The sequence below is a fragment of the Juglans regia genome, chromosome 3 (genome assembly GCF_001411555.2).
Source record: "Juglans regia cultivar Chandler chromosome 3, Walnut 2.0, whole genome shotgun sequence".
NCBI lineage: Eukaryota > Viridiplantae > Streptophyta > Magnoliopsida > Fagales > Juglandaceae > Juglans > Juglans regia.
The window spans coordinates 6,898,814-6,919,584 of NC_049903.1; the positions used below are offsets into that span (position 1 = coordinate 6,898,814).

The 20,771-nt window shown below is 34.5% G+C and overlaps 1 protein-coding gene and 1 long non-coding RNA gene across 2 annotated transcripts; both read right to left on the reverse strand.

The window, feature by feature from the left end:
* Positions 1-4,585: 4,585 nt before the first annotated feature.
* On the reverse strand, positions 4,586-5,110 carry LOC108984733. The gene is made up of 3 exons (XR_004801038.1): positions 5,060-5,110; positions 4,692-4,772; positions 4,586-4,600 (listed from the first exon to the last, which is right to left on the reverse strand). It is a non-coding gene; the product is annotated as an uncharacterized LOC108984733 (long non-coding RNA).
* A 14,965-nt stretch (positions 5,111-20,075) lies between these two features.
* On the reverse strand, positions 20,076-20,771 carry LOC108979784. Its single transcript, XM_018950546.2, has one exon. It carries the CDS (start codon positions 20,769-20,771, stop codon positions 20,076-20,078), a length of 696 nt encoding a protein of 231 aa, XP_018806091.2.

Consider the following 20,771-nt stretch of genomic DNA (forward strand, 5'->3'; position numbering starts at 1 on the left):
TTTAAAAATTGAATGTTTGAATGTTAGACTCAGTTTAAAATTAGACTGAACTCAATTAAATCTTACGACTAAATACAGCCTAAATATGTGTTTTATCATTCATATCTACCATGTGAAAGAAAGATCAGCAATGCAGGCCGGATTAATTCGAATTTGAGATTTGTCACACCAAAGCGTGAAATATAAAATATTCTGACCATCCAAAAAAATTTGAATAAAATTAATTTATCCTCTCATTTTGATCATTTTATTTAGTTGCTGGTCAAAATTTTTTTTTTTATTTAATAATTAAAAAAGTAATTTTAAGTATATTGATATATATTTTTTATTTTTTAAAAATATTAAAATATATTAAAAAAAAAAAAAAAACACTAGACAGTAAGCCAAAGATAAGAATGGAGAGACAGTGCAGCCCCACTCAAAAAATTAACACCCATGTCTGAGGTGGCTGCGACTTTTATTATTGCTAGTGCCATGGATGGGATGGCTTTTCAAATGTCAAAATTTTCGGCCAGATTTTTGCTCTTGATTTCTGTCTCTCTGTGTGAATTTTGTCATGTTTAATTTTCAAAGCTAACTGAACTAGTAATTTCTAGTTACCTTTCGTACTATTGAACTAATAATGCATGAGATCGAGTCTTGACGTTGCATGCTGATCTTCTTGTGTCTTTCCAAACACAACAACCGCCGCCGATCCCTATCCCCTCGGGAAAATAGATTCCCGGCAAAATTAATATGACCTATTTTACAATTTCATAATATATATTTTCTTATCTCGATTTTTTGAATGTTCAATTAGATAAAATAATATTGAGCATCTTATATTCTAAAATTAAGTTTATTTTCTACATTTTAAATAAATAAAAAAATTGTAAAGGAGAATTATAAAAAAATCTTCAACTCTAAAAAAATCTTCAACTCCAAAAAAATCAACAAAGTAATTGTCTCAAAAGTTATTTCATGATCTTCAAATTCCAGACTTTGCCACCATTTTCTTTTCTCAAATTTTCTACATTTTTAATAAAAATAACTACCTCATCCACTAGGTTATCTTCATCAAGATAGGTATTGTTAGGGGTGTAATCTGTCTGGTTTGCTCCGATTTGGAACAAATTTTGGAACCGAACTGATAACACTGATTTTACATTTTCAAAAATCGATCCCTCACCGGTTACTCTTCTAAACTGTACTTCCGGTTTTACCGGTTCCGATATTAAAAAGAGGCAATTTATCATTAAAAAATCTGTTTATAAAAAAAATGTTTTAAAAAAATCTATTGAGAATTTATTAGGCTCACTACAAGAAATCTAGCCTTTTCCAGCGGTCAAAATCGTCACAAATACCTTTAGAAATCGCTGCATTTGATCAATTTCGGCGATTTATAAATCGCTGCAGGTTCGCCGCTATCCTAAAGCCATTTTTGATCAATTTCGGCGATACGCAAAAATCGTCACAAAGACTACTATTTCCGGCGATTTTCATCTGCCGGAAATGTTAAAACAATCGACAGAAATAGCCCTCCAGTTTACCTTTGAAATCGCTGAGAACTACTATTTCCGGCGATATTTATCGTCACAAAAACTTAATAAATCGCCGCAATAAATTATTATTTTTCTCAGCGATTTAAAATAATCGCCGTTATGAAGTATTTTGCAGCGTGTAATTTCCGCCGCAAAAAATTATTTGTGGCGATTTTATGTCGCCGAAAATATATTTCTGCTACGACAAAAACTATTTCCGGCGAGTAAAAATCGCCGGAAAAGATGTTTCAGAAAATTAAAAAAAAAATGCACAAAACAGTATAGAGAAAATATTATACACATCCAAGTTTTGCAGGCTTCACAATTTTACCTTACACTATGGATTGCCCTAATATTCTTTTTACACAAAAAAGATCCAAAGATCTATAGTAACTATACTAAGACTATACTAAGCATATTAAGGTAATAATCATGAGAATGAGAGACCAGTTCAAGGGACAAGCAGCAGAATAAATCAAATAAGCTCATGGATATGTCATCCTAATATTTTAAATGACAATTCTCTCTCAAAAAATGTCATCCTAATATTGTAGACCTGTGTCTACAATCAAAAACTAGACTGACCTTGATTATTGAGTGAGGAACATTCCTGCAGAGTACTGCTCCCCACCCAGCATACAATGAACGTAAACCACCCTTTCCAATAATTCCAAGCAATGCATTCCTGCAAAAACAGAACAATGAGTAACATGGAAATAGCAAACTACCAAAGCCAACTCTCCTTTTTTTTTGGAATAAAGCATTGCCGGGAGCCAGAAGCATCTGTAAACAAAACATGTTGGATTTTAATGCAAATCTGAATAAATGCATCAGCAAAGTAAAATACAATATTTTACCAATGGTTGAAACAAACCAATCCCTCAGTTGAATGAATTCGAGATTAAAGACAACATCAAAATCAATGCATAGTAAGCATAAAAGGATGTACTATTAATAAAGATAACACCAGGATCTTATAGTTATACCAGCAGTTCTGATAGTGTGAACCAACTTGCATCTGTTGTTTTATACGCTCGCTAGGAGTAAAAATAAATGAAGTAGCAATGCTTGCACAACCACCAGCCATACAATGGGCAATAGAGTAATACTCCTGCAGGAAAGAAGTGCGTGAGACTCGAAAGCAAATTAGTGTTACACTTACAATCAGAACCAACAGCCAACACAAAATAATTGAAGACTTTCCACAGGCTTCTAATTGTGTTCAACTCAGCTTTCTCTCCAACTCTACCCCATATAAATTTAAAAAAACAACACTAAATGAGGGGATAGGAAAGGCACAACTACCTTTGGGAAAAGAGGAATTCTCTAAATGCACTATTACACAAAGCTAAAGAGGTAGTTTTTATCTCAGAAACACCAATATCTGACATATGATAGTCTGTATATATACTATCATCAGACCACATTAACAAAACTATGTTTCTTCTCAACAATTGACCCTTTTTTAATCTTTTTCATTTCAGCTGGAGTGTATCAATTCAAATTTTGTAAGAGATAATAATTAGCAAGATTTTTTTGAAAATTATGTGGATTAAAATGCAAACAATATTGTGTGAATTCCATGCATGCAGTACAGGCCGGCCATACAAATAATGTTTCATATATATTATCCATCTTAGTGGAAAAGCAAGGCAAATTAGAGGCATATTGCAGCAGGCTTGGCGGGTTTTAAGTTGATTTCGGACGGCCGACAATAGAGCGTAAACATATATAATAAGCTAGAGGTATATATATATGATAGAAATGATTAAAATGAGAGAAGAGAGAGAAACAGAACATAATATTTATACATGAATGAAATGAACATGAGTTCGATCTACTAAATATGTCGAGTCATTAATGTAGAAAGATTAATGCAAATTATTATTATTATTATTTTTAACGCGTAAACAATCATGGAAAACATATTTTCAACCATTTAGATTAAACTATATATATATATATATATATATATATATATATGACTCAGTTTAATTTGCTTGAGGAAATTAATAAATAAATAAATAAATGAATACTGATAGTGAGATTAGATTGTGATGATGATTAGTGTGTAAAATAATACTTCATCTACCTCCATGTTTTTGTTTACATGCTATCTCCTGATCCGCCTTCATCTTGTAAATAGGTTCAGTATGAAGGCCCACCGGTTCATAATTCATAGTTAACTGCATGGGAGAACTATCTACAATCTACAACATTATTGTGAGTTTTGATAAACTAGTTGTATATTTCTGACTCCTTTTTGCTTTCTTGAAGAACTATCTACAATCTACAACAGCAAGACTAGAAGAATGGAGGGTCAAACGAAGGGATACACAATTAGTAATTGTGTATGTCCTTTTTGCATCATATCCTTTATATTTTCAAATAATAATTTTGATAATTAAAGATATAACTAGTCATGTTAGGATAGTTTCTGAAATGTCAGCCTCTTCACAATCAACAGCTCATGTTTTGAGTCTTGACCATTGAAGATTCTCTGTAAAACTCACTCTCTGATACCCTCAAAGATAAATAGCTGCAAAAGAATGTCTTACTCAAATCGTGTATCAGTATCTTCTTTATTATCATACTTGTAATATGCCAATTACTAATTTTGTGAGTAAGAGCCAACTAGTCATATATAATTCTTGGAATGGACAGAAATCTTATGTGATGCAGAATGTAAACTTCAGTCTTCAAGGCTGCAATTTTAGCAACTTCATGGAAGCTACTGGCAACAATATCCTATTTATAAGCAACTAGGGTATATGATCTTAGAACCGAAGTCCTTAATCTACAGCCTTCATGAATCTCATGTTGTATAGATATTTCTAAGTAGGTATGAGTGTGTATGATCAGGAACTTAATACAAGGTAAGTGGCTATTTAAGATATGCCAATATCGCCTACTGTAATCCAGAAATGAAAATAACGTCAGATAGAAATTTAAAATCAAAGGAACCAATAAATCAAAGAATACATGCATGCCAACAGGAAATCAAATGAAACATGCACCAACCCCAACACAGATGTCAGTATAACATGGAGGTGAACTTTAATATTTCTCATACTTAGCTTCTGGTGTACAAAAAATGAGCAATCCCTCAATGCAAAGAGCTAAAAATGGTTAAAGATTCATGAACATAAAAATTAGAAAAGAACAATTTACCTGGGGTCAGGTCAGGGAAAGAATGCTCAATAAAACGTGTTGCAGCCTGATAATTCAAGGTAGTAGAGGGTCGAAGTGGTGCTGGAAGAAAAAATTGAAAATCATGCAATCAGTTAAGAGGAAAATAAACTACAGCCAACACAAGAATATTGTCATTAGAAAATGAGATTCTAAAAAAAATCAAATTTGAGCATATGATAGTATGCTCTGCATATTAAATGACCCAGCCCAGCCACTTTCATCTTAAAATAAAGTAAAATCTTCATAGTAAGATTAGGAGTGCCCTTGTACTTGCAGCACCATTCACGATGACATTTTAAGATGAGAAATTTACAACAAATGTCAAAATTTCAAAGAAACAAATGTACCTTTACTCAAGTCTATGAACCTCTCTAGTTTGTCCTGATACAAGCTTATCTTTGCTACATCACATGGGCAGGGGAAAAAACAGTTTAGCAAGACCTAACGTCAAAAGTTCAAAATAGTTTGAATCAAACAATCAAATCCAAAAAGCAAATTATACAAGTGCAAATAATGAGCCCTTTATCTCCCAAATGTATAGACCAACAGAGAAACCAGAGCATTATGATAACCATACTCTAACCAGATATGTCAATCGAATCATTACACTCATTCGATATCATTCGTTACCTATCATGGCACATTTTTTTTTTTTTTATAAGTACCTATCATATAAGGGGATTACTTCGGTAAAACAGTGAAGTATGACATTAAAGTAAACAAACAATCATATTCAAGAGTTTAGAGGTAATTAAAGATAAAAGGCACTAAAAGTTTTCAAAGGAAAAAGCAACATACTTGGACCATTTCACTAACAAAGTTAAATCCTCCAGGTCCAATAAAAGATCCAGCTAGCAGATATCCAGTGATAACATGAGAACATTAAGCATGATTAACAATAATATCAGATAATCAGTTCAATGTAAAACTTGAACAGATTCTAACATTGCACTCTGTCATGTAAAAAACATAGATCAAATATAATCAGACCAGCTGTCCAGCACAAGCAAAGGCAATGCCATCAGTATTATGACTTTAAAACCATCGATATTATGACAAATCAAGGTGAGGATCATACTTCGGGTTTCCTGAAGTGTTTAATTTTATATGTTTCATTCATTGATTGTTTTTTAAACACATGGCAGTTGTGGTTATATAAATAACCAGATATTACTAAAATGAAATATAAAATTTAATTTAACAAACAATAGTAAAGATTTATACAGAAATGACAAAATCCACAAACACAAACCTCAAACTAAATAGCCCAAACCTAAAAAATATTGTGTTCTAACATAATGAATCAAAATTAAAAAATCAGCAACTTAAGAAATTTATATGTAGTACGTACAGTTGAAACAGTCCAAATTTGCTTCGAATTTGTCATCAATCTAAAGCAAATTAGCAATGAAATGCAAACCAAAAAAATTAAATTGATATATCTTTTCTAGCAAATTTAAACTTTGATCTCACTCTTTCAATTTGATGAAACAAATCGAAACAGTGAGATCACAACCCAAACTCCCAACATGCAAACCCACAACATATAAGCAAATAACATACAAAATAAAAAAAATGAAAAAACTACACATCAAATAATGAAGACATTTTCCTCCTATATATATTTATATTCCTTCTCCCTCAAATAACTCATGTAGATCAAGATGAAACAAAAAGAAAAGAAATCATGTGGATGCTCAATTAAATAAATGTATGATTTTGATTAATTCAGCTCAATCTGTTAATTGCATCCCAGAAATATATGCACAAATTAAAGAAGATCAAATATATATATATATATATATATTTATTCTATGAGCTACTGAACCTCAGTTTTTGATCAATCACCTATATATGGCCTCAAATCCAGACAATAAAGCTTATAATTCACTTTGACTGATCATGGTCATGAGAATCTACATATATATATATATATAGTACTATTCATGTTTCACGCTTAACTTTTCAGGGTCGAAGCACATTATCATGATTAACTTGAAGATTAAATTGAAAACCCATACCAGGGGTGGTCGTGGTGGTAGCTTGGAGTGGAGTGGTGGCTCGGGAGGAGCACGTCGGCGCTGAGGAGAGCTGGTGGTCGTGGGTTGCGAACAGAGCAAGGGAGAGAGGGAGGGCCTCGGGCTGCTCGGCTAGGCGTGGAGGAGAAGGGGGCTCCGAAGGAGGACTGTGGACGGCGCCGAGATGTGGGTGGTGGCGAACGGCACCCCCAGCGGCGGCGATATAGAGAAATCCAAGAGAGAGAGGTGAGGCTAGATTTGGGGAAAAGCCAAGAGATCGGTGCGGGGGCTGAGGGAAAAGGAAGGGTTGGCTGTCGAGGTGAGGTGGCGGTGGCGTGGTGGGGTCGTCGGTGACGGCTGTGCGTGGCGGAGGCTTGAAGGAGAAGAATTTGGGGAGAGGGGGGCAGGGGGCGGGGAGAGTTCGGCGAGGGAAACAAATTAATGAGGGAAAAACCTAACCAGCGGCATTTAAATTTTATGTGCTTTTTCCGGCGAATTTTATTCGCCGCTAATAAGTTTTAAATGAAGCATATTTTGTTACGGCGACAATTTTCGCCGCAAAATCCATTAATAATAGCGATTTTTCCATTTCGACGAAAAATTAACACGCTACAGTGTAAAATTATATATTGCGGCGAAAAAAGTTGCCACTATAGATGGAAAAGTCGCTGCAAAAAGTCAAGCCAAAATTATTTTCCGCCATTTCGCAACTTCACAGAGGAAATTGAGCGGCGACTTGAAAATCGCCGGAAATAACAGCTATTTGCAGCGATTTATGTTGCAACGATTTTAAAATCGCTGGAAAAGACCTGATTTTTTGTAGTGGCTATAAATCTTGTTAATATATATATATATATATATATATATTATGGGCTAGGTGTTCTCTCTTGCATACACCCATGGCAATTCTAAACCTATGGAATGAAGAAAAGAATGCAACTAAGCTATACTCATGTATGTTTTTTTTCTTATAAGTGATTAAAGATTTTATAGGGGAAAAAAAAAAAGACAACTAAAGCAATGCAGTAAGAAATAGTTACGCAGTTTAATATTACTACATAACTACTAGAAAAAATAGATATGTAGTAATATAGAACTGCAGAGTCATTCAAATTAACAAAAAATATCTCACAATAAGTTAAAAGCAACAACATCAAGCAAAATAATCATTATTTGTCTCTGTACCATAAAATTGGAACAAGAAATAAAATTATCATAAACCAGTGAGTGTGAAGTAATGAAAGCTGACCGTTTGATCATAAGCATCTATTCATTCACTATCTAACAGTAAGAGATTATACTCAATTCCATCTCGAGCAATTCTCTTCAAGGGTGCACTCCATAACCAAAGTCTCTTTGTGCAGGGTCAATGAGTTGTTGCTACTTGAAATCCACTACTCCTACAAAGAAGGTATAACGCAGAAAGTTGAAGCAAAATACTTGGTTAAATTGTGACTCGTAACATTTGATCAATGACAATAGAAATACACAAACAAAAATAGTTGAAACTAGCAACAACTATGCGATCTGGATTGCAGCACTTACAATTTCAAATTATGGTTTGAGTTCCATATAGTTTCCCAGTCAACACAATACGAGCAACAAGGAAAAAATATAAAAATGAAAACAAAAAGGGCATGGAAACAAAAAGAACATGTAAGGCTGAGCACCAACCAATTCAGAGTCGGTATGGCCAACCTCCGACTCTAACTCCGACTCCAACTTGTCGGAGCGGAGTCGGATCAGAATTGGATTTTGGACTTTTTTTGTTTTTCTTTTTTAACATCATATTTGGCCTTTTTTTTTAAAAAAAAAAATTGGGCTTTCAAATTTCAATTGTTTCAAAAATTACAATCTAAACTAAATAATTCACTTTTGATTCCAATAAAAAATACAACTAACTAAAAACAAGTACTAACATGCATTCAAAAAAAAAAAATTAAATTACGAACTTCCAAATTACAAACTTCTAAACCGCAACAAATGAACCAAAATAAAGTAAGTAAATGTTACAAACTTCCAAATGTTCCAACTTTCAAATTGTGCCTGAAACAAAATATTAGTAAAGAAAACATAAAGGAGCATAGGAAATGCTTGACTGCGTTTTTGGCATTAGACTAATGGTTTCTGACTCCAGAAATGGAATTTGGGTCCTAAAATAATACACGAGATCAATAAAAAAATGTTTATAAGATTAGATATGGATAAGTATACATATATATGTATGTATACAAAAATATGTATTCTCTCATGCATAATAATTAATTATTTTTATTCCTTACCAATAATAAATCAAATTCCAGCCTTCCAGACACCAACTTACTCTGCTCCATTTTCAACCCGCCCAACAAAACCCAGCTTGCTCCCCATTTCCTCACCCACTCATTCTCACTTCTATACCAAAACTCACATGATTATTATTAAAACTAATAACATTAATAATATAAATAAAAGATAGATTCACATAAAAGAAATAATATAACAAACACATATCATAAACCCACTACACAGATCATATCACCAACACTCATGATTGAAATCCTGCGTACTTACTAGCTAATTTTAAACATCACAACAAGCATTGGAATATATATTACGGGTACTAGCAGTATTCTTAAAACTTGAAAACTTTCAATCTTTACACGTGCATAACTAACAAATGCAGCAGCATACTTAAATTTTCAAATCATCAACAGAACCATCTTTATAAGTTATAACACAAAACCATCAAAATTAACAGTTGCATCAACATAATATGTTCATCCCAGACACATTTTTTAACAAAAGGAATATCAATTCTAGGCAAACCAAGCAACTCATATCTGCAAGCTTATTTACATACAATATGGATAATGCACGAAAATACTTCAGTGCCTAATCTACACAGCAAATGTTCAAAAGTTTGAAATTCGAGAAGATCAAATGGTGTTTCCTTTTGTGCCACTTAAAGAAAAGTATATAAAAAATACAGGTGGATTTGAAAAATGAGAAAGTTATGGATGAAAACATCACTAAAACAACATAAAAAATTACATATTTTTGGGTAATAGATTCCTTAAACATAATCAGCAAAATAAACCCAAATTACCAATCAGCAAATTAAATTTCAATCATTTGACCGTATAAATCAATACACGACATGGGCAGTCTAGGAGCTTACTGTGGTGAACCATGATCTGCTCGTAGAATAAACCCAAATTACTAATCAGCAAATTAAATTCCAATCATTTGACCGTATAAATCAGTACACGACAAAGGCAGTCTGTGAGCTTACTGTGGTGAACCAAGAATTGGAAGAAGCACTATCAAGAGCCAAATCTGGAAATAACCATAGAAAAAATCAATATTACCTCAAAGATTTGATTAAAGAACAGAGACATGGGTTTCGGTAACTTACCGACTTCGAATCTTCGATGGGTAGTGATTAATCAATAGGCGATGGGGATTCAAGGGACGGCGTTTACACAGCTGCAGCACAACTCAAAAGGCCACCGACAGGACAAAATGGGGAGAGCGGTGGACTTGGGATCTAGAAACGACACCGTATAATATACTATGAATCTATGATATATATTAATATATATGAATATTACTAATACTATAACATACTATTAGTCTATTACTATATCTTATAGTATAATTACTAATACTATCGTATCATACTATTACTATTATAGTGTTTAATTTATTAAAACTAATAACATTAATAATATAAATAAAAGATAGATTCATATAAAAGAAATAATATAACAAACGCATATCATAAACCCACTACACAGAGCATATCACCAACACACATGATTGAAAGGTACTCTTGCGTACATATTGGCCAATTTTAAACATCACAACAAGCTTACAGTCAATACTCTTAAAATTTGAAAACTTTCAGTCTTTACACGTGCACAACTAACAAATACAGCAGCATACTTAAATTTCCAAATCATCAACAGAACCATATTTATACGTTATAACACAAAACCAACAAAATTAACAAAATCATCAACATAATATGTTCATCCCAAACACATTTTTAACAAAAGGAATATCAATTCCAGGCAAACCAGGCAACTCATATATGCATGCTTATTTACATACAATATGGATAATGCACAAAAATACTTCAGTGCCTAATCTACACAGCAAATGTTCAAAAGTCTGAACTTTGAAAAGATTAAATGGTGTTTCCTTCTGTGCCACTAAAAGAAAAGTATATAAAAAATACGGGTGGATTTGAAAAATGAGAAAGTTATGGATGAAATCACCACAAAAACAACATAAAAAATTACATATTTTTGGATAACGGATTCTCCAAACATAATCAGCAAAATAAACCCAAATTACCAATCAACAAATTAAAATCCAATCATTTGACCGTATAAATCAGTATACAACAGGGGCAGTCTAGGAGGTTACTGTGGTGAACCAAGATCTGGAAGAAGCACTATCAAGAGCCAAATCTGGAAATAACTATAGAAAAAATCAATATTACCAACACAAAGATTTGATTAAAGAACAGGGACATGGGTTTGGGTAACTACCAACTTCGAATCTTCGATGGACAATGATTAATCTAGATTGAGAATGTAAGAGATCAATAGGCGATGGGGATTCGAGGGACGGTGTTTGCATAGCTACAACACACCTCAAAAGGCCACCGAGAAGACGAAATGGGGAGAGGGGGGAACTTAGGATCTAGAAACGGCACTATATAATAAACTATGAATCTATGATATATATTAATATATTAATATGAATATTACTAATACTAATATCACTACACCACATGGAGTACACTTCACATGTACTCCCTTCACATTACTCTATGCCACACAGAGTACACTCCACGTGTACTCTTCCCAATCCACACAACGTCACATCATCACCACAACACGTACTTCACAACCACACTTCCCAACTATGCCCAATACTTCACATACACAACACATCATAATACAAAGAACTCTACAATACTAACAGCACAGTTTACATCTAATCAACTAATCAACATCTAGCATAAATAACGAGGGATAGAGAGTTATACTATCAACGGGGTTGACCCGTGCGTTGATCGCTGACCATCACGGTTGATGACATTGGAAGGGTCGTACGTGGCAGCTAACCCACGTACAGTGGCTGTTTGGGAGCTGTTTGGGCATTTTGATAGCTAAGTATGGTCTTGGAAGGGCTCATGGTGGCCTGGTGGCGGTAAGGGGAGGAACTCGGCATATCTAGCCATGTACAGTGGCGGTTAGCCATGCATAGTGGCTGTCCACCATGTAAAGTGGCAGTTCTTGAAAGGGGCCGAGCATGGAGGGGCTTGGAAGGACCTTGGCGAGGTGGTGGTGGCGTCGGGGTGGTGCCACGGTGGCTGGAGGCGGCGGATCTAGCTTGGAGTGGAGGAATGACCCGTGAGAGTGTGAGAGAGAGGGGACGTGCAAGAGGAGTAGATCAGAGCTATGGGTGGCTGGGGTAGGCTAATGGTGACCAGAGGAAGCTCCGGTGATGGTGCGGCGGCCTGAGTAGCCACGGGTGGCGGCATACGGCGGTGGGAAGGGGAGAACCCGTGCTTTGAGGGAGGGAGCCCGTGCGTGAGAGAGAGGCTATGGTCCTCGGGTCAGGGGGAGGAGGAAGAGGGAGGGAAGGGGGAGCTTGTGGTGGTGCTCGGTGGCCTGGGTAGCCGCATACGGCGACACTAGGGTTGTTGGTGGCATTGAAGCCGTGCGAAACCCATTTATGGGTTGGGTGCGTGCGTGCGACGGAGGGGGAGAGGGAGGATGCCGTGGCTTGGGTTCCATGGAAAGGGTTCACCGGCGAGAGGGGAGGCCGTTGGTGGCGGTGCAGTGGCTTGGTTGGCCGCGTACGGCGGTGGAAAGGGGTTGTGCAAGGTGAAACCATGCGTGAGAGGCTGCGTGCGTGCGTGGGGGAGAACGGTTACAAGCTGGGAGCTGGGTTTGCCGATGGGAGCTCGCCGGCGTGATAGGACACCTGTGGTGGTGGCAGTGAGGCCAGGCGACGCTGGGCTAGGCAGAGGAAGAATCTGCTAGGGAGAGGGGACGTGCAGCGTACAACATAAGGGGAGAGAGAGGAGAGAAAGAGAGGGAAGGGAAAAGTGAGGGAGAAGGAAGAGGGGGTCTGGGTTTTAATCTTGATCCCTTTATCATGGAATCCTCAAAACGATCTAACAATAGAAGATTAAAACACTGATTTGAAAATGCGTAAACATTAACTTAATTAAAAATATCAAGAGGAATTAAGGTAAAATATTATTTAAACTAAATTTTAGTTTATAAAATAATATTCCTTGATTATTAATAAAATGATGAAATCTTACTTAATATCTTTAAAAGAATAAAATCATTTAATTTAATTAGAGTTTTAAACATAATTTAAATCTCATAATATTTTAAATAACTGGAATCATTTTAATAATATTATTAAAATGATGTCCGACAATTATAATATTTTTGGAGTCATGAACATTCAATTATATAGGTCAACTAAAACCCAACTCGTTAAGTTAAATGTGTCAAATTTTCAAACTCTAACCCAACTCATTTAGATAATGGGTAGGGTCGTGTCATGTCACTTGTTTTGACCCGTTTAAGAATTAATTAGAAATATGTTAACACGATACGACTCATTTAAACTTGTTTGTTCAATATAAATGGGTTGAACTAAAATACATAACTTATTTGACCTGATTAATATAATATCACATAAAAATTAAAATCTATATTTATTAATAACGACAATAACTTAAAAAATATATATCAATATTTTTCAAATTTTAACATATAATAAAATTAATATTACAAACCATATTGTAACAAATATGAGCATAGATCTAAAATTATAATCTCAACAATAAAAATATAAACATAATGAGAAATTTCAATATTACAATTTAAAAATAATAAAATTTTAATTTTGAAATAAATTTTAAACAAGTCAAAACGGATTGATTTTGTTTTATGCAGGTTAACCCGTTATTGACCCGTTTATAAATTATGTTTTAACAAGTCTACCCGTTTTAATCCGAATCTATTAACATCAAACCTTAAGGATAATTTCACATCGTATTCGTATTAAATTTATTGATCGTCATCTTAATTTTTAAGTCATGTTTTCAACTTTGATAATCGTGAGTTTTTTTCTTTTTATTATTGCAACATTTGTAATCCATAAGTCACATCAACGCTAATAATCGAGAATCGCATACAAAAAATAAAAAATCTATTAAAAGAAATTTAAAATGTGAAACGCCTAGATTGCGAGATATAAGAGCGAATTGGGTCGGGCGACCCATTTGATGCGGAGTGGGAGCTACCAGAATACTTGAGTGTGATCTAAGTTATAGGTGTTGCTTGGTTATGTCCAATGAAAAATAGTAATTGATTTATTATTTATAGTTATTATTTAATTTCACATCTTATATTTATAAGATATAGAGTGTAAAATCTTAAATAGTAACTGACGAGAAAAGTTTTTTATTTCCAATTGCACTTGGATCGCAAGACCGACGCACACTATGCTTTGCTGGAACAGCACCATGCAAGCAATGCTCAAGGCATTGTCTAGGATTATTTTCTAGTTATAGATCATTTTCTTTATAGCTTTCATGGTTCACTTAGTTATTCTCTGACTGTAATTATTTTCCAGTCGAGAATTATGGACCATTATACTGCACTCTTAATAAAGTGCTCTGTAAAGTCTGTCATACCAATATTACAACTTAAGTTAATTTCAGTGGAGTGTAAATGTATTAATTTACTACAATGCAACTTAATTTAATTGACATTTAGCATAAATGCAAATTGAAGACTTGTCCATGACTATATGCTTACTTAATTCAATATTTAAATCAAGGTTTTATTAATCACATCCTCCAATCTCATCCACTATTTCATTCATCTTACCTCATATTTATCTTTTGTTTTTGTTCTAGAAACCAACAAACAAACACAAACTAAATATTTTTCAATACAGATTAAAGGATTTTTTAATCATACGGTTCATGAAAGATGAAATAAAAGTGGTAAAAGACCGCACCTTTTTTTATAAAGGAGCAAATGTTAGGTATCAAAACCAAATAGAATATAGAACTTAAAAAAAAAAGTTTTCCTCACTATATAAAATCTTACAAAACCAAATAGTCTTTGAACGACGACAAAGAATAGGTTGGCACTCACATCTGTGTTTGTGCGTGACGGTTTGTGTGTTTTGGGTTTTAGAGATGGCAAAGTCAAAGATCACAAGAACGACATCAAAAATCCATGCAATATCCTTGCCATATGTGGAGTAAAGAAGCTAGTTTTACTCAAATCAATTCCTTCCATGGGCAAATCTTAAGAGCAAATGTTTCCTTCTTGGCTATCCGAAAAACACAGCTAAAGCGAAGGACGACAAAAGGCAACATAACAAGGTGCAGATCAAGTGTCTGTGTGAAGGAAGAAGTGAATGAGAATGGAGACAGGACGAAAATGCGAAAGAGATAGCCTACAAGCAGTAAGCAAGAACGGCTGAAAAGTCGTTGTGCGCTAGTTTGTAGTTGAGGGGCATAGTAGGGGTGCCCCTTTCTAAAATTTATATTTAATATAAGGTAAGCTTTTTGAAACACTAATTTTGGAGTTTTCCCGCACAAGCAGTAGTTGTTGTCAGTTGGTGCCATAGGAGGGTGTTGGGTTAAAGTCCCACATCGAGCAATACCCTCGCATTTAGTAGCCACCGTTGAGTTTGAAACTCTGAACAGACTGTCGGTGATAAGTCGGAGGAAGGTGAGGATGACGTCAAGTCATCATGCCTCTTATGCCCTAGGTGACACCCTCGTTACAATGATCAAGACAAAGGGTTGAGATCTCATGAGGGTGAGGCCAACCCCTGCCCATCAGGAGGTTCACATCCATTTAGAAACATATCTAAAGGGGTAAAGAGAGAAGTCAATAGAGAACTACCAAACCCAATGACTTTGATTTGTTTGACCCATTCTGTCATCAATCACTACTGGGTCGGTTTGTGAGTCACCCAAAAAAAAGCATAAAAAAAACTCAAGCATATATGTTTTATGAAATGATCAGCTGCCTCATTTATGTTATGCCCTACATCGTGTTCATGTTTGTTTATTGAGCTTTCTTCACTTCAACGCCATGCGCTTTGCTTCACTTTATAGAAGAGAGAGACCATTGTCTTAAGACTGAAAAGCAAGCGCAAGCAATAGAAATGATGGTACTTCATGCGAACAAACAAACCAACCCCAAAAAACTTACCAAAAGGACAATAACATCCAACTCAACAAGAAACAGTCAAACCAAGAGCAAATCTATTACTATCACTATCACTATCACTATCATTTTCTATGAGCAAGTTTTCTTCCTCATCCTCCTAATTTTCATCACTATCTTCGTCATTAATAAAATCAATGGGATCTATAGGTCGTAGAAATTCTAGAATGGCTGACACATTAACTTCAACATAATGAAATGTAGTCAATTCCTATGGTTTCAACAATTGGATATAGTTTTTAAGACTCGTTCTCTTGATAAGCCTAATATGGTTCTTTATTGTTGGGGTCACATGCTTATGTAGGCAAGACATCATACATGTTCTTGCCAACAATGTTTTGCACAACTTTCCAATCACTTCCCTATCTAGCATCATGGAGATAAAATACTTGTTGTGTTTGGGATGCCAACATGAATGGGTCTACCTTGTTCCATATACAATATATGTTAATGTTGGTATGATGTGCATCTACATATAGTCTCTTTTGATCACTAATGTCCCACAAATAACATTTTAAGAGGTATACATGAAGACAATCCATGTAGCACAACTACAATATATCTTTTAGCACACATTTGCATCGTATCCCCTATTAACTACCATGCCACAACATTGGGTGCGACGATTTAGTTCATAATCGTTTGTATAGAACATTGTTTAATTATTTATACAACCTGAGTATAACAAAATTCAAGGGCTAGAACCACACGCTAATGAGTAAATTTCATCCGATACATCGTTAGGACACAACATACACCTTTTTTTCATCTGTTGGATTGAAGTATAGAGAAGGTATTTAAAATTAATATGAACAAGCTAGTTAATTCACATACGTCAATAAGAGTAGAAATCATTTAAACTAGTAGCGTACACATCCCTTGAACCACTCAAGGGATGCCTCACTTCAACTTTTTGCATTGATCTTCTCATAATGCTCACTACAACATGAAGTACATGTAAATACAACATTAATATATACAAAATGAAATAGATAAACATAAAATACTCAAAACCAAAACTCACTTGACGTAGTCTGCAATCTCCATATAATTAGGTTGTGTTTGGATATTGAAGTGAGTTGAGTTAAGTTGAGTTGAGATGATAAAATATTATTAGAATATTATTTTTTAATATTATTATTATTTTAAAATTAAAAAAATTGAATTATTTATTATATTTTGTATTGAAATTTAAAAAAATTATAATGATGAGTTAAAATGAGTTGAGAAGAATTAAGTAACCAAACGAAACCTTAATTAACATGTACGATGTGCTTTTTAAAAAGAAAAAGAATTTAATAGCTTTTTCAGGAAGCTTACGGGTCTAAGAAAAGAAAAAAAATTAATTGTTTATTTTGGAAGCCTAAGGGTTCAAAGGTTGAGATGAACTTTTTATTTTAATCAAATCTTTTCTCATAAACTAGAGAGATAGATTATGGAAATCTATCCACCTCAATAATGATATTTTTTATCTATCAATTTAATAGTAGAGAATAATTATATTATTTTTTAAATGAATAAATTTAAAGGATTTAAAGAAAAATATTTTAAAGTCTTAAAAATAATACAATTGATTTATTTTAATAAATCATATTTTAAAATCAAGAATATTCATCTTAAAATAAAATAATTAAAAAAATAAAAAAAATTGTTTATTTCAAAATATTTAATTTAAGAAATTAATAAAATGACGTAAATCATAGGATTCGGATATTAAAAATAAAGCACGAGAGCCGCATTAATATGGACCTGTTATTACTATATACAAATAATTTATTATTATTTATAAATTATTTATTAATATTAACAAATAAACTCTATGAAAAATTTAAAATAAATAAATAAAAAATAAACAAAAAACTAATAAATTGTAAAACTCATCACTAACCCACGTGATACCCATCCCCTAGCCTGATGGAACCCATCCGGACGACCTTAGGAACGCCAGTGGATAGGTCCTCACCTGCACCCGTGTCTTTTTCATAGACCTTCGTATCATGTCCAAACCCATCATCCATACATCCGTCCAATCAAGGACCCATCCAATGCAAAAGGACAATGTTACCCCTGAGAAGAAGGTACCAAGAAAAACCACGGGGAAAGTGAGAGGCACCGAGACAGTGATGGAATAAAATATTTCTGGACGAGGGTACAGTGGGACCCACTCTAAAGCGATAGGGGAGAGTAGCTGGCTTCCAATTGGGTGGACGAAGATGACATGACCGTGCTTTAGGATAAGCACGCCACCTGTTCCCTTTTATTTCTTTTATCAATAAATAAATGTTAGCTCACGTGACACTCGAAAATAAACAAAACAAGAAAACAAACAAAAGCTAGCATAAATAAAATTCGAGAATTTGATTTTTTTTTTTTAAAAGACCAACTTTTATCTAATTACGATGATGTAATATTATTTATTGATTTTTTAATTTCATATTTTAAAAAGTAAATAATAATAAAATGTAAGCAGGACATGAATACTTTAGGGACGTTTGGATTCGAAAATGACTTGAAATGAGTTGAGATGAGTTAAAATAAATTGTGAATAGTAATGAGATGAATTGTGAATAATAGTGAGATTTGTGAGTTAAAATTGTTGAATAGTAATGAATAGTAGTGAGATGAGTTGAGATGAGTTGAGATGACTTACGAATCTAAACATTTATTTTATATTACTCTTTAAATAAAAACTACTATCTAGAAAGTCTGAGGTTAATTAATAAAATAATGAGGAATTATGATCTAAAGATTTTTTAGTTAATTTCTTCAATAGTATTAAATATTTAATAAATATTAAAATGTTTTTAATTTTTTTATAAAATAACTTACAAACCTTATTCTTCTGTTAATTTTTCTTTCTAAAAGAAAATCTAACTTTATCACTTTTGAAAATTAGGAAAATAGCAATATTTCAGGGTGGTTGCAAAAGTCCAAAAACCTCGACCATCTCGCCAAAAGTAGCAGCGTTTGGACGGGGCTTGGTTTGTTTCTTAAATCTTTATCAATTTTAATTTATTATTATAATTTTTTAAATTTTAATATAAAATATTTTAAATAATTTAATTTTTTAAAATTTTTAAATTTTTAAATAATAATAATAATAATAAATATTAAATTTAATTTAAAATTAGATTCAACTCAATTTAGCTGAGAGCAGCCTTAGCAAGCATTTAAAAACTACTTCTGGTTTTCCCAATCCTTTCTTCTCTCTCCTCCTCCCCTATAAATTCCCCTCTTCTTCCCCCACTTATCCACCTTACGGCAAAACCACCCATTCACCGAACAACAAATTCCAGAGTAAACCGAAAAAACAAACAAAAAAGAATGAACTATCTGAACCGTGTTTGGATGGCGGCGAGCGTCGCAGTGGTGCAAGGCCACGCGGATCAGGGGCGTAAATTGAAATCCGGCGTTAATTCCTTTCAACTCGGTAGAAGGAAGTTCTTCGGCAACAACGATTCCTCGGATCTACGGCCACTATCCTGCTTGGACGGATCGGATCTATACGAGTTTTTGGGAAATTCGGACATCGAAGAAAGGAAGAGACAGGCCGACGAGTCTCTCAGGCGGGTCATGTACTTGAACTGTTGGGGCCAGGGCTGAGGCGTGGCGAAATGAGCTGAAATTGGAGCCGGAAGTCGGGAGTAGTGGGTGACTCGGGGGAGACCGAGTAGGATCGATCTGGACTGAGGACAGATCTGGCAGGGGAGTCGAGAGTTTTCGGGGAGAGGATGAGATGTATGGATGTAAATCACTAATCTCGTAAATTTGTATAGAAACAAGAAAACAGTTTTTATATCAGTGAATTCTCTCTCTGGTTCTGAAATCTGTTGGGTTTTGCTGGCGACATACTCATATGAACTCTTACTTTTTCTAGATGTTGGTTCAAATTGGAAATCCTAGATTTTAGATAGCATAAATTAAGGATGCGCAGTTCAAATTTATAATGACCCGAGTGGATATATTTTCATATAAAAGGATGGAAAACTCTACTTGAAAGTGAATTCGAAACGGTGCTTGTTGAAGAGGCGCACCCTTCTCCTTCTTCCATTGCTAACAGATTTTCCTCATCTAACAGTGGAAGCAACTGTGTGAGCCCACCATTTCAGATTATTTTTCATGTCAATGTCATCGCTCAAGGGAGGAATTTTCCAAATCATCAATGGGTTCTGTGACTTTCTTCTCTCTAGAACCTCCCAAGCTTCAGAAAGATAAGGCCTTGAAGTTGCAGATTCATCAGTACCATCTTCTTCCTCATCTTCCTTCCCAAATCTTCGCAACCCAGGAACGACTGAAGCTAAGATTGAATTCCTATCTTCTTCTGAGAAAACAAAACCCAGATCCATAAACCCTTTTAGCTCTGCAAACTCAAGGGTAGACAGGCTCTTGGTTTCGCTTCTCTTCTTTCTACTACATGTGACCTTCTTCTTGGACGATACTTGAAGATCTGTTGGATTAATTTTCTCCGGTTCCGTGATTTCTTTTCCAGAAAGGATGGTACGGAGCTTTGGTGAGAGAAGGACTGTATCTGGTGACATAGAGCCGTAATTGAAGCTTGCTTTAGAGCTCAATTGGTCACTCAGGGACCTTCTATGGAGGGTTGGGACGCGAGAAATCTCTGGTTTTCGCGGGTTTTCTTGAATTTGATGAGCTGTGTTTGCTTCGAAGTCGGACGAATTCTGTACATTTGAGAGTTGTTTCTTGAAGATTTTGAGGCCAAACCAGTAAAAATCAAAGAGCTCTATGACCTCCTCTGGATCCAT

Bases quoted from the DNA above. Each gene is read 5' to 3' on its own strand.
- LOC108979784 (XM_018950546.2), bottom strand. From the start codon at position 20,771: ATGGATCCAGAGGAGGTCATAGAGCTCTTTGATTTTTACTGGTTTGGC.